The sequence below is a fragment of the Crinia signifera genome, unplaced genomic scaffold, assembly GCF_055691185.1.
Source record: "Crinia signifera unplaced genomic scaffold, ASM5569118v1 HAP2_SCAFFOLD_268, whole genome shotgun sequence".
Classification (NCBI taxonomy): Eukaryota; Metazoa; Chordata; class Amphibia; order Anura; family Myobatrachidae; genus Crinia; species Crinia signifera.
Window position 1 is genome coordinate 115,001 of NW_028142161.1, and position 24,137 is coordinate 139,137.

Sequence of the window (24,137 nt, forward strand, 5' to 3'; positions counted from 1 at the left end):
GTGAATTACAGGGCGGTCGCAAATCGCGAGAGGTGCCGAGGGGGCCCGCAAATCGCGGGAGGGGGGCGCTACGGGGGTGTTCGTGAATCGCAGGAAGGGGGGTGTGGGGGGTGCCGTGAATTGCGTGAGGGGGGCATGAATCGCGGGAGGTGGGGTCCCCGAATGTGTGAATTAGGGGGCGGTCGCAAATCGCGAGAAGTGCCGAGGGGGCCCGCAAATCGCGGGAGGGGGGCGCTACGGGGGGTTCCGTGAATCGCGGGAGGGGGCGGCGCGAATTGCGGGAGGGGGGTCGCAAATCACAGTAGGGGGGGGTGCCGTGAATCGCGGGAGGCCCTTTTAATGCCGGGAGGGGGGGTCGCAGGGGTCCCGCGAATCGCGGGAGGGGAGGATGCAGGGGTCCTGCGAATCGCGGGAGGGGGCTCGCGGGAGGGAGGGGTCGCTGGGGTCCCGCGATTTGCGGGAGGGTCGCGGGGGTCCCGCGTTTCGCGGGAGGGGGTGGTCGCGGAGGTCCAGCGAATCGCGGGAGGGGGTGGTCGGGTCTGGGACGGATATTAGACAGCACTTACATCGACAGCCATTACATCAACACCATTAGTTCGACAGCTCAATAGGTCGACATGGTTTTAGGGCGACATACCATTAGGTCGACATGTCATTATGTCGACAGCTCCTTAGGTCGACAGCTCATTAGGTTGACATGTTTTTAGGTCGACACTGCCAGTAGGTCGACAGAGTCTATGTCGACAGTCAAAAGGTCGACATGGGTTTTTTCACTGTTTTTTTGGCCGAAATGTCGACACAGTCGACATGGACACAGTTTGACGTGTACCGCAGCCGCTCGCTATGCTTCGGGCACGGTGCCTCGCTGCGCTCGGCACACTATTTTATTCTCCCACCACGCCCTAGTGGATAGTAGGGCATGAAATACCGCCTGTCGGCACATGTCGGCTCGATAAACAGTGAAAAAACCCATGTCGACCTTTTGACTGTCGACATAGACACTGTCGACCCTAATGGCAGTGTCGACCTAAAAACATGTCGACCTAATGAGCTGTCGACCTAATGAGCTGTCGACCTAATGACATGTCGACCTAATAGTATGTCGACCTAAAACCATGTCGACCTATTGAGCTGTCGAACTAATGGTGTCGCTGTAATGGCTGTCGATGTAAGTGCTGTCTAACAATAGTCCGAATACCGGGGTGGTCGCGGGGGTCCCGCGAATCGCGGGAGGGGGGGTTCGCGGGGGTCCCGCGAATCACGGGAGGGGGGTCGCGGGGGTCCCGCAACTCGCGGGAGGGTGGAAAGCGGGGGTCCCGCGACTCGCGGGAGGGTGGAAAGCGGGGGTCCCGCGAATCGCGGGAGGGGGGGTGCGGGGTCCCGCGAATGGCGGGAGGTGGGGTCACGCGGGTTCCACGAATCGCGGGAGGGGGGGTCGCGGGGGTCCCGCGAACCGCGGGAGGGGGGGTCGCGGGGGTCCCGCGATTCGCGGGAGGGGGGTCGCGGGGGGTCCCGTGATTCGCGGGAGGGGGGGTCGCGGGGGGGTCCCGTAAATCGCGGGAGGGGGGGGTCGCGGGGGGTCCCGCAAATCGCAAGAGGGGGGGGTCGCAGGGGGTCCCGCGAATCGCGGGAGGGGGGGGGTCGCGGGGGGGCCCGCGAATCGCGGGAGGGGGGTCGCGGGGGTCCTGGCAGAGGGTAGGGATGTGCAGGAGTAATGGTGGATGGTGGCTGTGGGATAAGGTGGGCGTGTACTGTAGCCCTGGCTGGGCGGGGGGAGGTGATGTCAAGGGGGTGGAACGTCAGACACATGAAAGTGAAACTGTTCTGCACAGGAACGTTCTCCACAGGGGTTGAGTGACAGATCTGGCTAAATATATAAGATATATATATATATATATATATATATATATATATATATATATATATATATATATATATGTATGTATGTATGTTATGTCATAGTTGCCTACCCTCCTGCAGTCTGCAGGAGACTCCTTGACATAGCGGCAATCTTCCTCTCTCCCTCATTAGTCTAGCAATCTCCCTCATGTCACCTAGCCCACATTACACAGTTACATCATAGTTACCTCCCCTCCTGCATTCTGCAGGAGACTCCCTGACATAGCAGCAATCTCCCTCTCTCCCTCATTAGTCTAGCAATCTCCCTCATGTCACCTAGCCCACATTACACTGTTACATCATAGTTACCTCCCCTCCTGCAGTCTGCAGGAGACTCCTTGACATAGCGGCAATCTTCCTCTCTCCCTCATTAGTCTAGCAATCTCCCTCATGTCACCTAGCCCACATTACACTGTTACATCATAGTTACCTCCCCTCCTGCATTCTGCAGGAGACTCCCTGACATAGCAGCAATCTCCCTCTTTCCCTCATTAGTCTAGCAATCTCCCTCATGTCACCTAGCCCACATTACACAGTTACATCATAGTTACCTCCCCTCCTGCATTCTGCAGGAGACTCCCTGACATAGCATCAATCTCCCTCTCTCCCTCATTAGTCTAGCAATCTCCCTCATGTCACCTAGCCCACATTACACAGTTACATCATAGTTACCTCCCCTCCTGCATTCTGCAGGAGACTCCCTGACATAGCATCAATCTCCCTCATTAGTCTAGCAATCTCCCTCATGTCACCTAGCCCACATTACACTGTTACATCATAGTTACCTCCCTTCCTGCATTCTGCAGGAGACTCCCTGATATAGCAGCAATCTCCCTCTCTCCCTCATTAGTCTAGCAATCTCCCTCATGTCACCTAGCACACATTACACTGTTACATCATAGTTACCTCCCCTCCAGCATTCTGCAGGAGACTCCCTGACATAGCAGCAATCTCCCTCTCTCCCTCATTCGTCTAGCAATCTCCCTCATGTCACCTAGCCCACATTACACTGTTACATCATAGTCACCTCCCCTCCTGCATTCTGCAGGAGACTCCCTGACATAGCAGCAATCTCCCTCTATCCCTCATTAGTCTAGCAATCTCCCTCATGTCACCTAGCACACATTACACTGTTACATCATAGTTACCTCCCCTCCTGCATTCTGCAGGAGACTCCCTGACATAGCAGCAATCTCCCTCTATCCCTCATTAGTCTAGCAATCTCCCTCATGTCACCTAGCCCACATTACACTGTTACATCATAGTTACCTCCCCTCCTGCATTCTGCAGGAGACTCCCTGACATAGCAGCAATCTCCCTCTCTCCCTCATTAGTCTAGCAATCTCCCTCATGTCACCTAGCCCACATTACACTGTTACATCATAGTTACCTCCCCTCCTGCATTCTGCAGGAGACTCCCTGACATAGCAGCAATCTCCCTCTCTCCCTCATTAGTCTAGCAATCTCCCTCATGTCACCTAGCTCACATTACACTGTTACATCATAGTTACCTCCCCTCCTGCATTCTGCAGGAGACTCCCTGACATAGCAGCAATCTCCCTCTCTCCCTCATTAGTCTAGCAATCTCCCTCATGTCACCTAGCCCACATTACACTGTTACATATTTGGGGAAAAGGAATGAGAGACAGTTACATTGAATCATCAGCACCATTTCCCAGCACTTTACCAAGTACAGTAGCTCTTACTAACTGCTTTGGGGATCATCTACATTTGGATATAAGTCATTATAAGAGAATCCTCTCAGATGTAGCAGTACACACCCACGCTTCTAGGTGCCACGTTCACATCCTTTTTTCACAATCTTTCCATATATGGAACTAAACACGCCCTTTGGGAGGAGCATGACACACCCCCTCAATGTCGCCCTGTCCAAAATTCTACTACAAACTATAATCTCCCTGCAAGTATGCTGCAATGTGTGTGTATACAGTATGTACGTATGTACGTATGTATGTATGTATGTATGTATATATGTACATATGCATGTGGTGTTTGTTTCATGCTGTGTGTGTGTGTCACGCGGGATCCCGGACAAACTTGGATGTTTTTTTTAAAGGTGCAATCATTTACAGGGCAAAATCATACATGGGAGATGCTGCGCAGAACATTGCACCATGGGAGATGCTGCGCAGAACATTGCACCATGGGAGATGCTGCGCAGAACATTGCACCATGGGAGATGCTGCGCAGAACATTGCACCATGGGAGATGCTGCGCAGAACATTGCACCATGGGAGATGCTATGCAGAACATTGCACCATGGGAGGGGCTGCGCAGAACACTGCACCACGGGAGGTGCTGCACAGAACACTGCACCATGGGAGGGGCTGCGCAGAACACTACACCACGGGAGGTGCTGCACAGAACACTGCACCATGGGAGATGCTGCACAGAACACTGCACCATGGGAGGTGCTGTGCAGAACACTGCACCATGGGAGGTGCTGCGCAGAACACTGCACCATGGGAGATGCCGCTCAGAACACTGCACCACAGGAGATGCCGCACAGAACACTGCACCATGGGAGGTGCCGCACAGAACACTGCACCATGGGAGGTGCCGTGCAGAACACTGCACCATGGGAGGTGCCGCACAGAACACTGCACCATGGGAGGTGCCGCGCAGAACACTGCACCATGGGAGGTGCTGCGCAGAACACTGTACCACGGGAGGTGCTGCACAGAACACTGCACCATGGGAGGTGCTGCACAGAACACTGCACCATGGGAGGTGCCGCACAGAACACTGCACCATGGGAGGTGCCGCACAGAACACTGCACCATGGGAGGTGCCGCACAGAACACTGCACCATGGGAGGTGCCGTGCAGAACACTGCACCATGGGAGGTGCCGCACAGAACACTGCACCATGGGAGGTGCCGCGCAGAACACTGCACCATGGGAGGTGCTGCGCAGAACACTGTACCACGGGAGGTGCTGCACAGAACACTGCACCATGGGAGGTGCTGCACAGAACACTGCACCATGGGAGGTGCCGCACAGAACACTGCACCATGGGAGGTGCCGCACAGAACACTGCACCATGGGAGGTGCCGCACAGAACACTGCACCACGGGAGGTGCCGCGTAGAACACTGCACCATGGGAGGTGCCGCACAGAACACTGCACCATGGGAGATGCCGCACAGAACACTGCACCATGGGAGGTGCCGCGCAGAACACTGCACCATGGGAGGTGCCGCACAGAACACTGCACCATGGGAGGTGCCGCACAGAACACTGCACCATGGGAGGTGCCGCACAGAACACTGCACCATGGGAGGTGCTGCGCAGAACACTGCACCATGGGAGGTGCTGCGCAGAACACTGCACCATGGGAGGTGCCGCGCAGAACACTGCAGGTCAGGATCTGAATGTTCTGCTGAGCACAGGGACACCCCAGGACTCTCCACCCCAGGACTCTCCACCCCATGGTCATTGTGCGCCCCGCTTACCTTTGAAGAATATAATGCTGTCGGTTCTGCACTCCCCCTGCTGACACTCCACAGCAGCGTCTAGGTGGTCTGGAACCCCCGGGAACTCCTGACTAATCAGACGCGGATAACCAGTCATCAGGTGTCCTTCCAAATAGCTCCACACCTGGGCGCCCTGGAACACATAAAATAGCGTAGCGTAAGGCTGCAGCAGTGAATGAGCCCCACACAGGGAGATTCCTGTCCGCTACACAACGCCACCTACGGGATTACTATGGAGCAGGCTGTGGAAATCCGCTGGATGGACAAACTGCACACATGAGCGGGTCTAATGAAATGTAATCCCGGAGGGGCCCAAATCCTGTAGGGGCCTGGATCCCGGAGGGGCTCTGATCCCAGAGGGGCCCAAATCCCGGAGGGGCCCAAAATCCAGAGGGGCCCAAATCCTGTAGCTCCCCAAATCCCAGAGGGGCCCAAAATCCAGAGGGGCCCAAATCCAGGAGGGGCCCTGATCCCAGTGGGGCCCAAATCCTGGAGAGGTCCTTATCCCAGAGGGGCCCTGAAGCAACATTGTGTGTGTGCTATAAAATCAGGTTATTATAGGGAGAGTCACCCCTCGTCTGACCTGTGCACACTAACAGCAGGAGTCAGATGTGTCAATGATGACACCGAGGCAGCGCGTTTGGTCGGTGGAGGTGATCTCGGTTTCACCAATGCTGATGGAGATAGTGGGAGAAGAGGGGATGTTCAGGGGATGGAAGATTAGAAGTTCAGTTTTAGCCATGTTTAGTTTCAGGAAGCGTTGGGTCATCCAGGCTGAGATGGCCATGAGGCATTCGGAGATCTTGGACAGGAGTGATGGGGATGGGGATGGGTCGGGGGAGGAGAGATAGATTAGGGTATCATCAGCATAGAGGTGGTAATGGAAGCCATAGGAGCTGATGAGGGTGCCCAGAGAGGTGGTGTAGAGGAAGAAGAGGAGAGGGCCAAGGACTGACCCTTGGGGAACACCGACTGGCTGCGGGGTAGTAGGAGAGGAGGAGCTTGGAGTGGAGATGGAAAAGGAGCGATCGGAGAGGTATGAGGTGAACCAGGAGAAGACCGTGCCAGTGATGCCAAAGGAGCGGAGGGTGTTGAGCAGGAGAGAGTGGTCAACAGTGCCAAAGGCTGCCGACAGATCAAGCTGGATGAGGATAGAGAAGAGGCCTTTGGATTTAGCCAGTGGTGGATTCAGGGGGGGGGGGGGGGGGGGGCACCCGGGGGCACCCGGGGGCACCCGGGCACGTGCCCCCCCCTGTCATTTATTTTGTAGCTGAGGACCAGGGCTTTCCAACGAGCCCAGCCCCGTGTCTCTAGCCCCCGGGAACCGGAGATATCACCTGGCAAACCTGTAACGTTTTTTCCCCATAGGATAATATGGGATCCGTCAATTCCGACCCCCACCCGGTTCCGATGGCTGCCAGTTCCCGCCCTGGCATCACAGAAGCTTGTGGTTGATTTCATTCAATTCCAAATCGCTGGGCCTTCAATATGATATCAGGCTGGTCCAAATCGGTCAATCGCTTCCAAAGATATTGCGTGTAAACTGATTTTTTTATTTTTGAAATGTAATTTCATGGCTGTTCATGTTCTTTGAGGGCAGATTACTCTGGAACCAAACGTTCCAGTTTCACTGGACCAAAATCATTCAAAGCCCACTCAAAAGTTCTTCAATATGATACTTGTCTCATGTAAATGGGTCAGTTGGTTCCGAAGATATAGCCGGTTAAATTAGTTAACTAGTTAAAGGGGGGGAGGGGTGGTTTTCTCTCCCCCTCACACCAGAAAATGCAGGGACTAGGCTGGTGTAAAAGGGGCCAACCTGGGAATGCATTTTTTGGTGTGAAAGGGGTATTATTTTAAATAGCCGAGACCTGCAGTGCTCGGAATACAGCCAGGCTCTGGCACTGTCAGTGGCTATCACTTCTGCCTGGCGGCGGCTGTCCCCCATTTACCACGAGCATGTATTCCCCCTTGGCAATGAGCATGTAATCCCACATGGCAACAAGCATGGAACCTCTGGCAATGAGCATGGAACCCTTGGCAATGAGCATGTAGATAAGCAGCACTTATGTAGCATAATTTTTAAAAGGCATTATAGTGTTTGGCATAACACATAATGGACATAATGGCTTGTAACTTAACGTGTAATGGACATTATGGTGTAAATGTTTAATGCGCGCCTTTGGTGGACAATGTCCCTGTTTATGAAGTGTATTGTGAATTTTGGCTTAATCTGTGTGGCATTATGTGAATTCTGGCTCAATCCGTGTGGCATTATGTGAATTCTGGCTCAATCCGTGTGGCATTATGTGAATTTTGGCTCAATCTGTGTGGCATTATGTGAATTTTTTCCCAATCCGTGTGGCATTATGTGAATTTTGGCTCAATCCATGTGGCATTATGGGAATTTTGGCTCAATCCGTGTGGCATTATGTGAATTTTTTCCCAATCCGTGTGGCATTATGTGAATTTTGGCTCAATCCGTGTGGCATTATGTGAATTTTTTCCCAATCCGTGTGGCATTATGTGAATTTTGGCTCAATCCCTGTGGCATTATGTGAATTTTGGCTCAATCCGTGTGTGTTACTATGTAAATTTTGGCTCAATCCATGTGGCATTATGTCAATTTTGGCTCATTCCATTTGGCATCATGTGTAAGGGGCAAGTATAATGGGGTCTAGTATTTTGTTGCATAATGTGTAGAAGTTGTATATGGTGTTGACACGCCCCCTGTTGAGTGGCCACACACCCTTTTCCGGAGCGCGCCTTTGGCGCGCGCACAACTACATCCTTCACTTGTCGCCATGGTGGGCCTGCGTACTTTAAATGCCAGGGCCTATTCTTAATTCCATTCCCACCCTATCCTGCCGCTCTCTTAGCATGTACACTGGCACCACTAACACCGCCCCTCCCCCACCCAAACCCTTTTTTATCATGGTGCCCCCCCTGTCATTTTATCATGGATCCGCCCCTGGATTTAGCCGATAGTAGATCGTTAGTGACTTTGGTCAGGGCAGTTTCAGTGGAATATAAAGGGGCGGAACCCGGATTGAAAGGGGTCTAGAATGGAGTTAGCAGTAAGGTGACTTAGGAGACGATTATAGGTCAGACGTTCTAGGACCTTGGAGGCAAAAGGGGCAGTACGGACGGTGTAACGGTTACATTACTACCTCACAGCGCTGAGGTCATGGGTTCAATACCCACCATGGTCCTAACTGTGAGGATTTTGTATATTCTCCCCGTACTTGCGTGAGTTTCCTCTGGGTACTCCGGTTTCCTCCCACAATCCAAAAAATGAACCCTAGAATTTCTGTGTGTCCGTGTACATGTGGTACATGTGGTAGGGAATATAGATTGTAAGCTCCACTGGGGCAGGGACTGATATGAATGGTCAAATATTCTCTGTAAAGCGCTGCGGAATCTGTGTGCGCTATATAAGAAACTGCTAATAAATAAATAAAAAGGAGGAGGGAGATGGGCCTGTAGTTGGATGGAGAGTTGGGGTCCAGATTTGTTTTTTTGAGAATTGGGGAGACAAGAGCGTGTTTGAAGGAGGAAGGGAAGATCCCAGAGGATAGGGAAAGATTAAAGAGGTGAGAGCAGACCGACGGACTGAGACGACGGATAATATTGGAAGGAATAGGATCGAGCGGACAGGTGGAGGGAGAAGCGGATTGAAGGATAACAGAACACGTGTGCGAGGCCTCTGTGCAATGAGATCCAACAATAGATAGCTGGCCGTACATAGTGTAATTGACAGGAAGCCGGTGTTTTGGGTGGTAACCAGCTGTTATCTGGGAGTGTCAGGTAATACACAGGTGTGCCCAGGTGTGTGAGGGGAAGTCATGTGATGTCAGCTCCGCCCCCAATCAGCCTGATTCTATCACAGCCGCTGAGTAAGTCCGGGACTACACACAGACTGCACACACTGGGGAATCATTATATGGTGAGGGGCGTGACCAGGTGTGTGAGGGGAAGTCATGTGACATCAGCTCCACCCCCCATCAGCCTGATTCTATGGCAGCCGCTGAGTAAGTCCTGGGCTACACACAGACTGCACACACTGGGGGATCATTATATGGTGAGGGGCGTGCCCAGGTGTGTGAGGGGAAGTCATGTGACGTCAGCTCCGCCCCCGATCAGCCTGATTCTATCACAGCCGCTGAGTAAGTCCTGGGCTACACACAGACTGCACACACTGGGGTATCATTATATGGTGAGGGGCGTGCCCAGGTGTGTGAGGGGAAGTCATGTGACGTCAGCTCCGCCCCCGATCAGCCTGATTCTATCACAGCCGCTGAGTAAGTCCTGGGCTACACACAGACTGCGCACACTGGGGATCATTATATGGTGAGGGGCGTGCCCAGGTGTATGAGGGGAAGTCATGTGACGTCAGCTCCTCCCCCGATCAGCCTGATTCTAACACAGCCGCTGAGTAAGTCCTGGGCTACACACAGACTGCACACACTGGGGTATCATTATATGGTGAGGGGCGTGCCCAGGTGTATGAGGGGAAGTCATGTGACGTCAGCTACGCCCCCGATCAGCCGGATTCTATCACAGCCGCTGAGTAAGTCATGGGCTGCACACAGACTGCACACACTGGGGAATCATTATATGGTGAGGGGCGTGCCCAGGTGTGTGAGGGGAAGTCATGTGACGTCAGCTCCGCCCCCGATCAGCCTGATTCTATCACAGCCGCTGAGTAAGTCCTGGGCTACACACAGACTGCACACACTGGGGTATCATTATATGGTGAGGGGCGTGCCCAGGTGTGTGAGGGGAAGTCATGTGACGTCAGCTCCGCCCCCGATCAGCCTGATTCTATCACAGCCGCTGAGTAAGTCCTGGGCTACACACAGACTGCACACACTGGGGTATCATTATATGGTGAGGGGCGTGCCCAGGTGTATGAGGGGAAGTCATGTGACGTCAGCTACGCCCCCGATCAGCCGGATTCTATCACAGCCGCTGAGTAAGTCATGGGCTGCACACATTGTGGAATCTTTATATGGGGAGCGTTTTGCAAATGGATCTGTAGCTTATTGCTGGATTGCGGCATATTCACTCCCTATTCAGGCTTGTGAAGGGCGTGATAACACTCTGGCGGGGAGGCTGCTAATTATTCACATGTTGATCACATGGCACTGTTAATTCGCAGTATCAAGTCATTACATCTACTGTACAGGGACTAGGTCAACAGTCAAAAGGTCATCATGGTCAAAATGTCGACCTTTGTTGACATTTTGACTGTCTACATAACTAACCCAGATCTAACTCTCTCTGCACCTGTTACATCTACCCCACCTGCAGTGCAGCATGGTTTTGTCCATCTGCAAAGTCTGAATCAGGCTCAGTGTGTGCTCCTGATGCACTGTCTAGTGAGTGCTGCTGGTGCATTGTATAGTGAGTGCTGATGGTGCACTGTATAGTGAGTGCTGCTGGTGCACTGTCTAGTGAGTGCTGCTGGTGCACTGTATAGTGAGTGCTGATGGTGCACTGTATAGTGAGTGCTGCTGGTGCACTGTCTAGTGAGTGCTGCTGGTGCACTGTATAGTGAGTGCTGCTGGTGCACTGTCTAGTGAGTGCTGCTGGTGCACTGTCTAGTGAGTGCTGCTGGTGCACTGTCTAGTGAGTGCTGCTGGTGCACTATCTAGTGAGTGCTGCTGGTGCACTGTACAGTGAGTGCTCCTGGTGCACTGTCTAGTGAGTGCTGCTGGTGCACTGTCTAGTGAGTGCTGCTGGTGCATTGTATAGTGAGTGCTGATGGTGCACTGTATAGTGAGTGCTGATGGTGCACTGTATAGTGAGTGCTGCTGGTGCACTGTCTAGTGAGTGCTGCTGGTGCACTGTCTAGTGAGTGCTGCTGGTGCATTGTATAGTGAGTGCTGATGGTGCACTGTATAGTGAGTGCTGCTGGTGCACTGTCTAGTGAGTGCTGCTGGTGCACTGTATAGTGAGTGCTGATGGTGCACTGTATAGTGAGTGCTGCTGGTGCACTGTCTAGTGAGTGCTGCTGGTGCACTGTCTAGTGAGTGCTGCTGGTGCACTGTCTAGTGAGTGCTGCTGGTGCACTGTCTAGTGAGTGCTGCTGGTGCACTATCTAGTGAGTGCTGCTGGTGCACTGTACAGTGAGTGCTCCTGGTGCACTGTCTAGTGAGTGCTGCTGGTGCACTGTCTAGTGAGTGCTGCTGGTGCACTGTCTAGTGAGAGCTGCTGGTGCACTGTCTAGTGAGTGCTGCTGGTGCACTATCTAGTGAGTGCTGCTGGTGCACTGTACAGTGAGTGCTCCTGGTGCACTGTCTAGTGAGTGCTGCTGGTGCACTGTATAGTGAGTGCTGCTGGTGCACTGTCTAGTGAGTGCTGCTGGTGCATTGTCTAGTGAGTGCTGCTGGTGAACTGTATAATGAGTGCTGCTGGTGAACTGTCTAGTGAGTGCTGCTGGTGCACTGTATAGTGAGTGCTGCTGGTGCACTGTATAGTGAGTGCTGCTGGTGCACTGTATAGTGAGTGCTGCTGGTGCACTGTATAGTGAGTGCTGCTGGTGCACTGTATAGTGAGTGCTGCTGGTGAACTGTATAGTGAGTGCTGCTGGTGAACTGTCTAGTTAGTGCTGCTGGTGCACTGTCTAGTGAGTGCTGCTGGTGAACTGTCTAGTGAGTGCTGCTGGTGAACTGTCTAGTGAGTGCTGCTGGTGCACTGTATAGTGCAGGGGTGGGCAATAAGCGGCCCTCCAGCTGTTGATGAACTACACATCCCAGCATGCCTTGCATCAGTTTCAGCATGGCCAAATAGCAAAGCTAAGGCAAGGCATGCTGGGATGTGTAGTTCATCAACAGCTGGAGTGCCACTTGTTGCCCACCCCTGGTATAGTGAGTACTGCTGGTGCACTGTATGCTGCTGGTGTACTGTATAATGAGGGGTGCCGGACGGGGTCCTGATAGTCATTAACTTGACGTTGGGATCCCGACTGTTAAAACACTGACGGCCGGGTTCCCGATGGCCGTCGACTATTTTCCCTCGTGGGGGTCCACGACCCCCATAGAGGGAGAATAGAATAGGTGGCGAGCGTAGGGCTTTGTTGCGCTGGCCACGCTGTCTGAGACCAGGCAGTCGGGATCCCGACGTCGGGATAATGACTGTCGGGATCCTGACTGTCGTTGATTCATACCACACCCATAGTGAGTTCTGCTGGTGCACTGTATAGTGAGTGCTGATGGTGCACTGTATAGTGAGTGCTGCTGGGGCATTGTATAGTGAGTGCTGTTGGTGAACTGTTTAGAGAGTGCTGATGGTGCACTGTATAGTGAGTGCTGATGGTGCACTGTATAGTGAGTGCTGATGGTGCACTGTATAGTGAGTGCTGCTGGTGCACTGTATAGTGAGTGCTGCTGGTGCACTGTATAGTGAGTGCTGCTGGTGCACTGTATAGTGAGTGCTGCTGGTGCACTGTCTAGTGAGTGCTGCTGGTGCACTGTACAGTGAGTGGTCCTGGTGCACTGTCTAGTGAGTGCTGCTGGTGCAATGTATAGTGAGTGCTGCTGGTGCACTGTCTAGTGAGTGCTGCTGGTGCATTGTCTAGTGAGTTCTGCTGGTGAACTGTATAATGAGTGCTGCTGGTGAACTGTCTAGTGAGTGCTGCTGGTGCACTGTATAGTGAGTGCTGCTGGTGCACTGTATAGTGAGTGCTGCTGGTGCACTGTATAGTGAGTGCTGCTGGTGCACTGTATAGTGAGTGCTGCTGGTGCACTGTATAGTGAGTGCTGCTGGTGAACTGTATAGTGAGTGCTGATGGTGAACTGTCTAGTTAGTGCTGCTGGTGCACCGTCTAGTGAGTGCTGCTGGTGAACTGTCTAGTGAGTGCTGCTGGTGCACTGTCTAGTGAGTGCTGCTGGTGCACTGTATAGTGCAGGGGTGGGCAATAAGCGGCCCTCCAGCTGTTGATGAACTACACATCCCAGCATGCCTTGCATCAGTTTCAGCATGGCCAAATAGCAAAGCTAAGGCAAGGCATGCTGGGATGTGTAGTTCATCAACAGCTGGAGTGCCACTTGTTGCCCAGCCCTGGTATAGTGAGTACTGCTGGTGCACTGTATGCTGCTGGTGTACTGTATAATGAGGGGTGCCGGACGGGGTCCTGAAAGTCATTAACCCGACGTTGGGATCCCGACTGTTAAAACACTGACGGCCGGGTTCCCGATGGCCGTCGACTATTTTCCCTTGTGGGGGTCCACGACCCCTTATAGAAGGAAATTTGAATAGGTGGCGAGCGTAGGGCTTTGTTGCGCTGGCCACGCTGTCTGAGACCAGGCAGTCGGGATCCCGACGTCGGGATAATGACTGTCGGGATCCTGACTGTCGTTGATTCATACCACACCCATAGTGAGTGCTGATGGTGCACTGTATAGTGAGTGCTGATGGTGCACTGTATAGTGAGTGCTGCTGGTGCACTGTCTAGTGAGTGCTGCTGGTGCACTGTCTAGTGAGTGCTGCTGGTGCACTGTCTAGTGAGTGCTGCTGGTGCACTGTCTAGTGAGTGCTGCTGGTGCACTATCTAGTGAGTGCTGCTGGTGCACTGTACAGTGAGTGCTCCTGGTGCACTGTCTAGTGAGTGCTGCTGGTGCACTGTCTAGTGAGTGCTGCTGGTGCACTGTCTAGTGAGAGCTGCTGGTGCACTGTCTAGTGAGTGCTGCTGGTGCACTATCTAGTGAGTGCTGCTGGTGCACTGTACAGTGAGTGCTCCTGGTGCACTGTCTAGTGAGTGCTGCTGGTGCACTGTATAGTGAGTGCTGCTGGTGCACTGTCTAGTGAGTGCTGCTGGTGCATTGTCTAGTGAGTGCTGCTGGTGAACTGTATAATGAGTGCTGCTGGTGAACTGTCTAGTGAGTGCTGCTGGTGCACTGTATAGTGAGTGCTGCTGGTGCACTGTATAGTGAGTGCTGCTGGTGCACTGTATAGTGAGTGCTGCTGGTGCACTGTATAGTGAGTGCTGCTGGTGCACTGTATAGTGAGTGCTGCTGGTGAACTGTATAGTGAGTGCTGCTGGTGAACTGTCTAGTTAGTGCTGCTGGTGCACTGTCTAGTGAGTGCTGCTGGTGAACTGTCTAGTGAGTGCTGCTGGTGAACTGTCTAGTGAGTGCTGCTGGTGCACTGTATAGTGCAGGGGTGGGCAATAAGCGGCCCTCCAGCTGTTGATGAACTACACATCCCAGCATGCCTTGCATCAGTTTCAGCATGGCCAAATAGCAAAGCTAAGGCAAGGCATGCTGGGATGTGTAGTTCATCAACAGCTGGAGTGCCACTTGTTGCCCACCCCTGGTATAGTGAGTACTGCTGGTGCACTGTATGCTGCTGGTGTACTGTATAATGAGGGGTGCCGGACGGGGTCCTGATAGTCATTAACTTGACGTTGGGATCCCGACTGTTAAAACACTGACGGCCGGGTTCCCGATGGCCGTCGACTATTTTCCCTCGTGGGGGTCCACGACCCCCATAGAGGGAGAATAGAATAGGTGGCGAGCGTAGGGCTTTGTTGCGCTGGCCACGCTGTCTGAGACCAGGCAGTCGGGATCCCGACGTCGGGATAATGACTGTCGGGATCCTGACTGTCGTTGATTCATACCACACCCATAGTGAGTTCTGCTGGTGCACTGTATAGTGAGTGCTGATGGTGCACTGTATAGTGAGTGCTGCTGGGGCATTGTATAGTGAGTGCTGTTGGTGAACTGTTTAGAGAGTGCTGATGGTGCACTGTATAGTGAGTGCTGATGGTGCACTGTATAGTGAGTGCTGATGGTGCACTGTATAGTGAGTGCTGCTGGTGCACTGTATAGTGAGTGCTGCTGGTGCACTGTATAGTGAGTGCTGCTGGTGCACTGTATAGTGAGTGCTGCTGGTGCACTGTCTAGTGAGTGCTGCTGGTGCACTGTACAGTGAGTGGTCCTGGTGCACTGTCTAGTGAGTGCTGCTGGTGCAATGTATAGTGAGTGCTGCTGGTGCACTGTCTAGTGAGTGCTGCTGGTGCATTGTCTAGTGAGTTCTGCTGGTGAACTGTATAATGAGTGCTGCTGGTGAACTGTCTAGTGAGTGCTGCTGGTGCACTGTATAGTGAGTGCTGCTGGTGCACTGTATAGTGAGTGCTGCTGGTGCACTGTATAGTGAGTGCTGCTGGTGCACTGTATAGTGAGTGCTGCTGGTGCACTGTATAGTGAGTGCTGCTGGTGAACTGTATAGTGAGTGCTGATGGTGAACTGTCTAGTTAGTGCTGCTGGTGCACTGTCTAGTGAGTGCTGCTGGTGAACTGTCTAGTGAGTGCTGCTGGTGCACTGTCTAGTGAGTGCTGCTGGTGCACTGTATAGTGCAGGGGTGGGCAATAAGCGGCCCTCCAGCTGTTGATGAACTACACATCCCAGCATGCCTTGCATCAGTTTCAGCATGGCCAAATAGCAAAGCTAAGGCAAGGCATGCTGGGATGTGTAGTTCATCAACAGCTGGAGTGCCACTTGTTGCCCACCCCTGGTATAGTGAGTACTGCTGGTGCACTGTATGCTGCTGGTGTACTGTATAATGAGGGGTGCCGGACGGGGTCCTGAAAGTCATTAACCCGACGTTGGGATCCCGACTGTTAAAACACTGACGGCCGGGTTCCCGATGGCCGTCGACTATTTTCCCTTGTGGGGGTCCACGACCCCTTATAGAGGGAGAATAGAATAGGTGGCGAGCGTAGGGCTTTGTTGCGCTGGCCACGCTGTCTGAGACCAGGCAGTCGGGATCCCGACGTCGGGATAATGACTGTCGGGATCCTGACTGTCGTTGATTCATACCACACCCATAGTGAGTGCTGCTGGTGCACTGTATAGTGAGTGCTGATGGTGCACTGTATAGTGAGTGCTGCTGGGGCATTGTATAGTAAGTGCTGTTGGTGAACTGTTTAGTGAGTGCTCATGGTGCACTGTATAGTGAGTGCTGATGGTGCACTGTATAGTAAGTGCTGCTGGTGCACTGTATAGTAACTGCTGCTGGTGCACTGTATAGTGAGTGCTGCTGGTGCACTGTATAGTGAGTGCTGCTGGTGCACTGTATAGTGAGTGCTGCTGGTGCACTGTATAGTGAGTGCTGCTGGTGAACTGTATAGTGAGTGCTGCTGATGCACTGTATAGTGAGTGCTGCTGGTGCACTGTATAGTGAGTGCTGATGGTGCACTGTATAGTGAGTGCTGCTGGTGCACTGTATAGTGAGTGCTGCTGGTGAACTGTATAGTGAGTGCTGCTGGTGAACTGTATAGTGAGTGCTGCTGGTGCACTGTATAGTGAGTGCTGATGGTGCACTGTATAGTGAGTGCTGATGGTGCACTGTATAGTGAGTGCTGCTGGTGCACTGTAAAGTGCGTGCTGCTGGGGCACTGTATAGTGAGTGCTGGTGGGGCATTGTATAGTGAGTGCTGTTGGTGAACTGTTTAGTGAGTGCTGATGGTGCACTGTATAGTGAGTGCTGATGGTGCACTGTATATTGAGTGCTGATGGTGCACTGTATAGTGAGTACTGCTGGTGCACTGTATAGTGAGTGCTGCTTGTGCACTATATAGTGAGTGCTGATGGTGCACTGTATAGTGAGTGCTGCTGGTGAACTGTATAGTGAGTGCTGCTGGTGAACTGTATAGTGAGTGCTGCTTGTGAACTGTATAGTGAGTGCTGCTGGTGAACTGTATAGTGAGTGCTGCTGGTGCATTGTATAGTGAGTGCTGATGGTGCATTGTATAGTGAGTGCTGCTGTTGCTCTGTATAGTGAGTGCAGCTGGTTCACTGTATAGTGAGTGCTGCTGGTTCACTGTATAGTGAGTGCTGCTGGTGAACTGTATAGTGAGTGCTGCTGGTGCACTGTATAGTGAGTGCTGCTGGTGCACTGTATAGTGAGTGCTGATGGTGAACTGTATAGTGAGTGCTGCTGGGGCATTGTATAGTGAGTGCTGCTGGTGAACTGTATAGGGAGTGCTGATGGTGCACTGTATAGTGAGTGCTACTGGTGCACTGTATAGTGAGTGCTGCTGGTGCACTGTATAGTGAGTGCTGCTGGTGCACTGTATAGTGAGTGCTGCTGGTGCATTTTCTAGTGAGTGCTGCTGGTGAACTGTATAATGAGTGCTGCTGGTGAACTGTCTAGTGAGTGCTGCTGGTGCACTGTTTAGTGAGTGCTGCTGGTGCACTGTATAGTGAGTGCTGCTGGTGCACTGTCTAGTGAGTGCTGCTGGTGAACTGTCTAGTGAGTGCTGCTGGTGCACTGTCTAGTAAGTGCTGCTGGTGCACTTAATAGTGAGTGCTGCTGGTGCACTGTATAGTGAGTGCTGCTGGTGAACTGTATAGTGAGTGTTGATGGTGCACTGTATAGTGAGTTCTGATGGTGCACTGTATAGTGAGTGCTGATGGTGAACTGTATTGTGAGTGCTGCTGGGGCATTGTATAGTGAGTGCTGCTCGTGAACTGTATAGTGAGTGCTGATGATGCACTGTATAGTGAGTGCTGCTGGTGCCCTGTATAGTGAGTGCTGATGGTGCATTGTATAGCGAGTGCTGCTGGTGCACTGTATAGTGAGTGCTGCTGGTGCATTGTATAGTGAGTGCTGCTGGTGCACTGTATAGTGAGTGCTGCTGGTGCACTGTATAGTGAGTGCTGATGGTGCACTGTATAGTGAGTGCTGCTGGTGCACTGTATAGTGAGTGCAGCTGGTGCACTGTATAGTGAGTGCTGCTGGGGCATTGTATAGTGAGTGCTGCTGGGGAACTGTATAGTGAGTGCTGCTGGTGCATTGTATAGTGAGTGCTGCTGTTGCACTGTATAGTGAGTGCTGATGGTGCACTGTATAGTGAGTGCTGCTGGTGCTCTGTATAGTGAGTGCTGCTGGTGCTCTGTATAGTGAGTGCTGCTGGGGCATTGTATAGTGAGTGCTGCTGGGGAACTGTATAGTGAGTGCTGCTGGTGCATTGTATAGTGAGTGCTGCTGTTGCACTGTATAGTGAGTGCTGATGGTGCACTGTATAGTGAGTACTGCTGGTGCACTGTATGCTGATGGTGCACTGTATAGTGAGTTCTGACAATGTAATAAGAGCAGGACAGTCTCACCTTGAATAGGTAGGTTCTCTGATGCTGATTTCTGAATGCTGCATCCACTGGGCCACTCACACTCTCCCATGTCTCATTGATGAGTTTTCTTGGGCCCTGAAATCCTTTCCAGACATAATCACCTGGGAGACACCATCTGGTCAGGACAGAGATTCAACTGACATAGGATTATCTATCAACCAATCCTATGGTGCTCTCCTCATAACTGTATATACCCGGACTCTGAGGCCATCACCGCCCGGACTCTGAGGCCCTCCCCTCGCCGCTCGGACTCTGAGGTGCTCGCCGCCCGGACTCTGAGGCCCTCGCCGCCCGGACTCTGAGGCCCTCACCGCCCGGACTCTGAGGCCCTCGCCGCCCGGACTCTGAGGCCCTCGTTGCCCGGACTCTGAGGCCCTCGCCGCCCGGACTCTGAGGCCCTCGCCGCCAGGACTCTGAGGCCCTTTGCCGCCCGGACTCTGAGGCCCTCGCCGCCAGGACTCTGAGGCCCTCGCCACCCGGACTCTGAGGCCCTCCCCGCCCGGACTCTGAGGCCCTCACCGCCTGACCACAGCAGGTTGCAGGCACTGGGGAGGGGGATATTGCCCACTAAATGATTACCACATTAAGCAAATTCACAGGGATCTTGCTGATGCCCCGCAGAGCTATAACATTTACCCCTGGGACTTATTATCCCCCTACACATTGTATGACATCATGGACACATATTAGCAATTACCTCTTAAATAATGCATGACTCCTTTATCGTCCAGCGTCATGGCGCCAAACCCTTCATCCGTACAGCGTCCGTTCACACCTAAGAGGACATGGCAATGAATAAGTGCGCAGATATACGACAGCCGATACGTTATTGCCTCGTTATGTATATAAATGCAGCACACCGGCCGTAAGCTCCTCACACCGGCCTATTTACCTGCCCTCATCCACCGCAGGAGCATCAACAGAACCTTGAGGCCCATGAATTTGGCAACAGTGAAAAAGTCCTAATACACAGAGAGGGTTATTGTGCACTGGGGGTGCGGTTGGGGTGGAGGGGTTAGTGGCTATTGTGCATAGGGGGGGGGGTATGGATGGTGGAGGGTATCTTCAGAACTTGGAGTCTCATCCATCCGCAGATCATCCTTAGATTATACTTAGGGCTATTATTGAAAACTATGTATCACTATGACGCTGACGCTGCCCCCGCCAAATACAAGTCCCCCACCGCCACTGATTCCCCCCACTACCATGCAAGAGGATGTGCAATTAGGACACAGCCCCTCGCATGCCTCTTCTGCAGGAGAAATCATTCAATGGTCGCCGACGTCCCACAGTAAGGGTCACTACTACTGTGTGGAATAATGTGTAAGGGTCACTACTACTGTGTGGCATAATGTGTAAGGGTCACTACTACTGTGTGGCATAATGTGTAAGGGTCACTACTACTGTGTGGAATAATGTGTAAGTAGCACTACTACTGTATGGTATAATGTGTAAGAGACACGACTACTGTCAGCTGTGTTTTCCTGTGGATCCCTTGTTTCCAGCACTTCACCGGACTCCTCTGCTGTATTCCTCCATCAGCCTGTGAGCCTGCAGCGGACCCACTGTCTCCATCTTCCGTGGGTCACGTAAGTGCTCCAGTGGAGCTCTGGTCTTTTTCTTCCTTGGTTCTCTGGCCCTCCGTGGGACTGTCCTTGGTTATCTTCTTTGTATTCTTGTCCCCGTCTTTTTGTATGTGTTCCCTGGCCCCCGTCTGTCATTAGTGTTCTGTTTAGGCAGGAGTGTCACCGTTCTTCCAGATCCCTGCTTTGGGAGTCACGGTCCCTTTGGAGTATTCTTGGGGACTCCCTTCTATCCGCTGGTGTCTGCGACTAGGTCGCACTCCCCGTCTTGGCCTGGTGCCGGCAGTTAGGGGCCAGTTTCCAGTTAGGTCCAGTAGTCAGCTTATCCTCTTGAGTGTTCCCCGTGGCGATCGCTTACCCCTTGTCACCACATAAGACCTGGCTGCATCGGGGTCGGAGCGGGCTTAACTCGCTCCTTCGAACGCGGCGGCCACAGGTGAAGCCTAGCTCCGCAGGGGTTTGCCACCTGCCTCAGGGACTCAACAGAGAGAGTGTAGGACCCGCTGTGGCCGTCCTAACCGGCGGTCCCGGCTGTGGGCTCACGCCTTATCATCTCTCCGTCTGGAACCCGTATTGTCCCTGGTGCCCAGGCCAGGGCAACATAACATTATAACCGGCCAGAATAAAGACAGGTCTCCCCTGTCAAATACCTGGAGGGGTAGTGACTTGTGTCGTTTGATATTATGAGTACCCCGTCTCAGACGTTTTCTGATCAGCTTCAAGGGCTTACTCAGATGGTCCGGGAATTGTCCTTGAAGGTATCGTCCCAAGAGCAGAGGTCGCGACCTCCAGACTCAGGGGGTTCAGATCCTAAAATGAACTTGCCTGATCGGTTCTCTGGAGACCGCAAAACCTTTTTTAATTTTCGTGAGAGTTGCAAGTTGTATTTTCGACTCAAAACACGCTCCTTCTCATCCGAGGCCCAGCGTATTGGACTAGTTATCTCTTTGCTCCCGGGGGACCCCCAGACCTGGGCCTTTGGATTGCCTTCGGACAGCCCAGCCCTGGCTTCCGTAGACAGTTTCTTTAGTTCTTTGTATGATGATCCTGACCGTGAAGCCTCAACAGAGACCCATCTTAGAGCCCTTAGACAAGGGAAAGACCCAGCCGAGGTTTATTGTACCGAGTTCCGCCGATAGGCGAATGATTGCGGGTGGAACGACCCTGCATTACGCAGTCAGTTTCGTTGCGGTCTTTCCGATGAGATCAAGGATTGCCTCATTCAATACCCGGCACCTAAAACATTGGACAAGTTAATGGAATTAGCCATTAAAATTGACCGTCGCCTCCGTGAGCGGAGGTCGGAACGGGGCTCGCTCACTCGGGTGGTTCCCTATGTTCCGATGACCCCTGAGGAAAGTGAGGAGCCCATGCAACTTGGGGCAGCTCGCATTTCCCCGGAAGAAAGGGCTCGTCGATTAAGTTCAGGTCTGTGTTTATACTGTGGCTGTAAGGGTCACATCTTAAGAAATTGCCCCAATAGGCCAGTAAAAGGCCGGGCCAAGTGAACGAAGAGAGGGTTCACTTTGGCCTCCAGCTCTTTTCCTCTCTAGATTCATTACTAATCCCGGGGCATATTTCTTTTCAAGGGGGTAATTTTTCGGGGTCAGTATTTATTGACAGCGGCGCGGCTGGTAATTTCTTGGACTCTTCCCTCGCCCAGAGCTTGGGGATTCCGCAACTCCAGCTACCTATCCCCATTACCTTACGGGGCTTAGATGGTGGGGTTCTGTCCAATGGGGCCGTTACTTTTCAGACTTCACCCATACAGTTGACCATTGGTCTATTTCACCAGGAGGAGATCACTTTCTTGTTAACCTCATGTTCTTCGGTACCCATCGTGTTGGGTTTCCCCTGGTTGAGAAAACACAATCCCATCATTGATTGGCGCCTTGGGGAGATTACCCAGTGGAACCCCAATTGTCAGCAGAAGTGCCTTCATATTTCGCTCCCTGTGAAATCCACCTCTTTAGCAGGGATTCCCATTCCCTACCGGGATTACGCAGACGTGTTTTCAAAGGGTAAGGCCGACAGTTTACCTCCACATCGGCCATACGACTGTGCCATACAATTGGTCCCCAACGCGCCATTGCCCAAGAGTAGACTTTATGCATTGTCTCTCCCGGAGACAAAGGCCATGGATGACTACAAGGGGTTTATTCGGCCCTCTAAATCTCCGCTCAGCGCCGGCTTCTTCTTTGTGGAAAAGAAGGATGGTTCTTTGAGGCCGTGCATAGATTTCCGTGCCCTTAATAAAATTACGGTGAAAAACACCTATCCCCTTCCTTTAATTACGGTTCTGTTTGACCAACTACGTTCCGCTACCATTTTTTCTAAAATTGACCTTAGGGGGGCTTATAACCTCATAAGAATCCTGGAAGGGGACGAGTGGAAAACGGCATTCAGACGGGGCACTATGAGTACCTGGTAATGCCGTTCGGGTTATCCAATGCCCCAGCCGTTTTTCAGGATTTTATTAACGATGTCCTTCGGGAATTCTTGGGCAAATTCGTAGTTGTCTATTTAGATGATATTTTAATTTTTTCCCAAGACTTGGACTCGCATAGGACACAAGTTCGTCAGGTTCTGCAAAAATTACGCGAGAATCAGTTATTCGCTAAATTAGAGAAATGCGAATTTGAGGTGACCCAGGTGTCTTTCTTGGGATATATAATTTCTTCACAAGGGTTCCAAATGGACCCCAAGAAATTACAAGCCAATTTAGATTGGGTGCGACCCACCAATTTAAAAGCAGTCCAGCGATTTCTTGGGTTCGCCAATTATTATAGGCGATTCATTCATGCCTTTTCTTCAATTGTGGCACCCTTGGTGGCGTTGACCAAGAAAGGTGCGGATCCATCAGCATGGTCTCCTCAGGTATAACAGGCTTTCAAGACCTTGAAGCAAGCCTTCATCTCGGCTCCAGTTCTTAGACATCCCAACCCTGAGCTGCCATTTGTGGTGGAAGTCGACGCCTCCGAAGTTGGGGCCGGGGCGGTTCTCTCTCAGAGAGATCCGGAGTCTTCACAATTCCACCCCTGTGCCTACATGTCCAGAAAATTTTCTCAAGCTGAGTCCAATTATGATGTGGGCAACAGGGAGTTACTTGCCATCAAGTGGGCCTTTGATGAATGGCGTCAGTGGCTGGAAGGAGCTTTTCATCAGATTCTGGTCTTAACCGATCATAAGAATCTACAACACATTGAATCAGCCAAAAGACTGAACGCTCGCCAAGCCCGGTGGGCACTCTTCTTTATGAGATTTAATTTCATTATTTCTTATGTCCCTGGATCGAAAAACATTAAGGCAGACGCCCTTTCCAGATGTTTTGTTCCTCAACAAGAGGGTGGGATCAAGTCTGGGTCCATCATTCCTTCATCCTGTATCCATGCCGGAGTTAGCCAGACCTTGGAGGGTCTTCTCCGGCAAGCTCAAGGGCAAGCTCCAGCCCAAACTCCGGAGAATAAACTGTTTGTTCCTCCTTCATTGAGACGCAGAGTGTTGGCAGAATGCCATGATACTAAGATTTCGGGTCACCCAGGAGTATATAAAACCCTTGCTTTATTATCCCGAGTGGTCTGGTGGCCAGGGATGGCCAGGGACAGCAAGGACTTTGTCTTGTCTTGTCCGGAGTGTGCCCGACATAAAGTTGCTCATTCTCGACCATTGGGAGAGTTGTTGCCTTTGTCCGTTCCAGGCAGGCCTTAGTCCCATCTGGCCATGGATTTTATTGTGGGTCTTCCAGTCTCATCACACTGTCAAGTCATTTGGGTCGTCATCGATAGATTTTCTAAGATGGCACATTTCGTGGCTTTAAGGCAGTTACCCTCGGCTAAAGAACTGGCCACGCTATTCCTTCAACACATTTTTCGTCTGCACGGATTTCCCAGTGATATTGTGTCCGACCGGGGTCCACAGTTTGTGGCTCAGTTTTGGAGAATGTTCTGTGCTGCCTTAAAGGTGAAGATCAGCCTTACTTCCGCATTCCATCCACAGGCCAATGGACAAACAGAGCGTCTTAATC

The 24,137-nt window shown here is 52.2% G+C and overlaps 1 protein-coding gene across 1 annotated transcript in view; it reads right to left on the reverse strand.

The window, feature by feature from the left end:
- Positions 1 to 24,137, reverse strand: part of HPX (hemopexin) — a 66,973-nt gene that overhangs the window by 31,892 nt on the left and 10,944 nt on the right. The window contains exons 3-5 of the mRNA XM_083168079.1: positions 19,228 to 19,305; positions 18,510 to 18,631; positions 5,374 to 5,527 (exon numbers count right to left, since the gene is read on the reverse strand). Of these exons, the coding sequence (XP_083024205.1) occupies positions 5,374 to 5,527; positions 18,510 to 18,631; positions 19,228 to 19,305 (354 nt within the window). The remainder of the gene's footprint in view (positions 1 to 5,373; positions 5,528 to 18,509; positions 18,632 to 19,227; positions 19,306 to 24,137) is intronic.